Source organism: Scardinius erythrophthalmus, assembly GCF_964197995.2.
Source record: "Scardinius erythrophthalmus genome assembly, chromosome: 19".
Classification (NCBI taxonomy): Eukaryota; Metazoa; Chordata; class Actinopteri; order Cypriniformes; family Leuciscidae; genus Scardinius; species Scardinius erythrophthalmus.
Window position 1 is genome coordinate 1,460,001 of NC_138239.1, and position 2,500 is coordinate 1,462,500.

The 2,500-nt window shown below is 40.0% G+C and overlaps 1 protein-coding gene across 1 annotated transcript in view; it reads right to left on the bottom strand.

Moving 5' to 3' along the window:
* LOC308679742 (ryanodine receptor 3) overlaps positions 1 to 2,500 on the bottom strand; it is a 187,170-nt gene that overhangs the window by 138,565 nt on the left and 46,105 nt on the right. The window contains exons 18-19 of the mRNA XM_081347395.1: positions 2,284 to 2,500; positions 1 to 19 (exon numbers count right to left, since the gene is read on the bottom strand). The exon at positions 1 to 19 is cut by the window's left edge and continues 174 nt beyond it; the exon at positions 2,284 to 2,500 is cut by the window's right edge and continues 25 nt beyond it. Coding sequence (XP_081203521.1) covers positions 1 to 19; positions 2,284 to 2,500 — 236 coding nt within the window. The remainder of the gene's footprint in view (positions 20 to 2,283) is intronic.

Below are 2,500 nucleotides of genomic sequence, written 5' to 3' on the forward strand. Positions count from 1 at the left end.
ACGGCCCTCGGGACACGTCCTACACGCATGTGTGAAACGTTATTAAAGGATAGTTCACCCAAAAATGAAAATTAGCTCATGATTTACTCACCCTGAAGTCATCCTAGGTGTTTATGACATTCTTCTTTCAAACGAATACAATCAGAGTTATATTAAAAAAATGTCCTGGCTCTATCAAGCCTTATAATGGGTGTGAATGGGTTTTTGTTTTTGGAAGTCCATAAAAGTGCATCTGTCCATCATAAAAGTGCATCTATCCATCATAAAAGTGCATCTGTCCATCATTAAAGTGCATCTATCCATTATTAAAGTGCATCTATCCATCATTAAAGTGCATCTATCCATCATTAAAGTGCATCTGTCCATCATTAAAGTGCATCTATCCATCATTAAAGTGCATCTGTCCATCATAAAAGTGCATCTATCCATCATTAAAGTGCATCTGTCCATCATAAAAGTGCATCTATCCATCATTAAAGTGCATCTGTCCATCATAAAAGTGCATCTATCCATCATTAAAGTGCATCTGTCCATCATTAAAGTGCATCTATCCATTATTAAAGTGCATCTATCCATCATTAAAGTGCATCTATCCATCATTAAAGTGCATCTGTCCATCATTAAAGTGCATCTATCCATCATTAAAGTGCATCTGTCCATCATAAAAGTGCATCTATCCATCATTAAAGTGCATCTGTCCATCATAAAAGTGCATCTATCCATCATTAAAGTGCATCTGTCCATCATAAAAGTGCATCTATCCATCATTAAAGTGCATCTGTCCATCATTAAAGTGCATCTATCCATTATTAAAGTGCATCTATCCATCATTAAAGTGCATCTATCCATCATTAAAGTGCATCTGTCCATCATTAAAGTGCATCTATCCATCATTAAAGTGCATCTGTCCATCATAAAAGTGCATCTATCCATCATTAAAGTGCATCTGTCCATCATAAAAGTGCATCTATCCATCATTAAAGTGCATCTGTCCATCATAAAAGTGCATCTATCCATCATTAAAGTGCATCTATCCATCATTAAAGTGCATCTGTCCATCATTAAAGTGCATCTATCCATCATTAAAGTGCATCTGTCCATCATTAAAGTGCATCTATCCATCATTAAAGTGCATCTGTCCATCATAAAAGTGCATCTATCCATCATTAAAGTGCATCTGTCCATCATTAAAGTGCATCTATCCATTATTAAAGTGCATCTATCCATCATTAAAGTGCATCTATCCATCATTAAAGTGCATCTGTCCATCATTAAAGTGCATCTATCCATCATTAAAGTGCATCTGTCCATCATAAAAGTGCATCTATCCATCATTAAAGTGCATCTGTCCATCATAAAAGTGCATCTATCCATCATTAAAGTGCATCTGTCCATCATAAAAGTGCATCTATCCATCATAAAAGTGCATCTATCCATCATTAAAGTGCATCTGTCCATCATAAAAGTGCATCTATCCATCATTAAAGTGCATCTGTCCATCATTAAAGTGCATCTATCCATTATTAAAGTGCATCTATCCATCATTAAAGTGCATCTATCCATCATTAAAGTGCATCTGTCCATCATTAAAGTGCATCTATCCATCATTAAAGTGCATCTGTCCATCATAAAAGTGCATCTATCCATCATTAAAGTGCATCTGTCCATCATAAAAGTGCATCTATCCATCATTAAAGTGCATCTGTCCATCATAAAAGTGCATCTATCCATCATTAAAGTGCATCTATCCATCATTAAAGTGCATCTGTCCATCATTAAAGTGCATCTATCCATCATTAAAGTGCATCTGTCCATTATAAAAGTGCATCTATCCATCATTAAAGTGCATCTATCCATCATAAAAGTGCTCCACACTGCTCCGGGGGGTTAATAAAGGCCTTCTGAAGTGAAGTGATGCGTTCGTGTAAGAAAAATATCCATAATTATAACTTTATCAACTAAAATAACGAGTTTCTGGCAGACGGCCTACACAAGCCGGCTTGCGCCAAAAGAGAAAGACTTGAACATGACGCACGACGTAATGACGAGCGCAGTTGCCCAGCGCCGTGTGTTAGAACTGCGAGAGGCGTCAAAGCTTACGCTACTCCGTCATACATCATCAAGTGTTACTCTTGTGGCGTAAGTCGATGCGTACGGCCGTCTGCCGGAAGCTAGTGTGTGTGTGAGTGTGTGTGTGTGTGTGTGTGTGTGTGTGTGTGTGTGTGTGTGTGTGTGTGTGTGTGTGTGTGTGTGTGTGTGTGTGTGTGTGTAGTGAGTGCGTACCTGACCACAGATGGAGCCCGTCGAAGCCGTACGAGTAGAGATCGTCCCCGACGCCGTTGCCGCCCCATCCCTCTCCTCCGCCCGGATAGGGGGAGTATCCTTTAGTGGAGGCCCAGCCCACTCGCAGGTGCGTCGGCTCACCTGTCACGAACTGGTCCACCTGGTCCATCATCAGCTCAAAGTACCACCTCCTGTACTGGGCCGAGCCTTCGCTCAC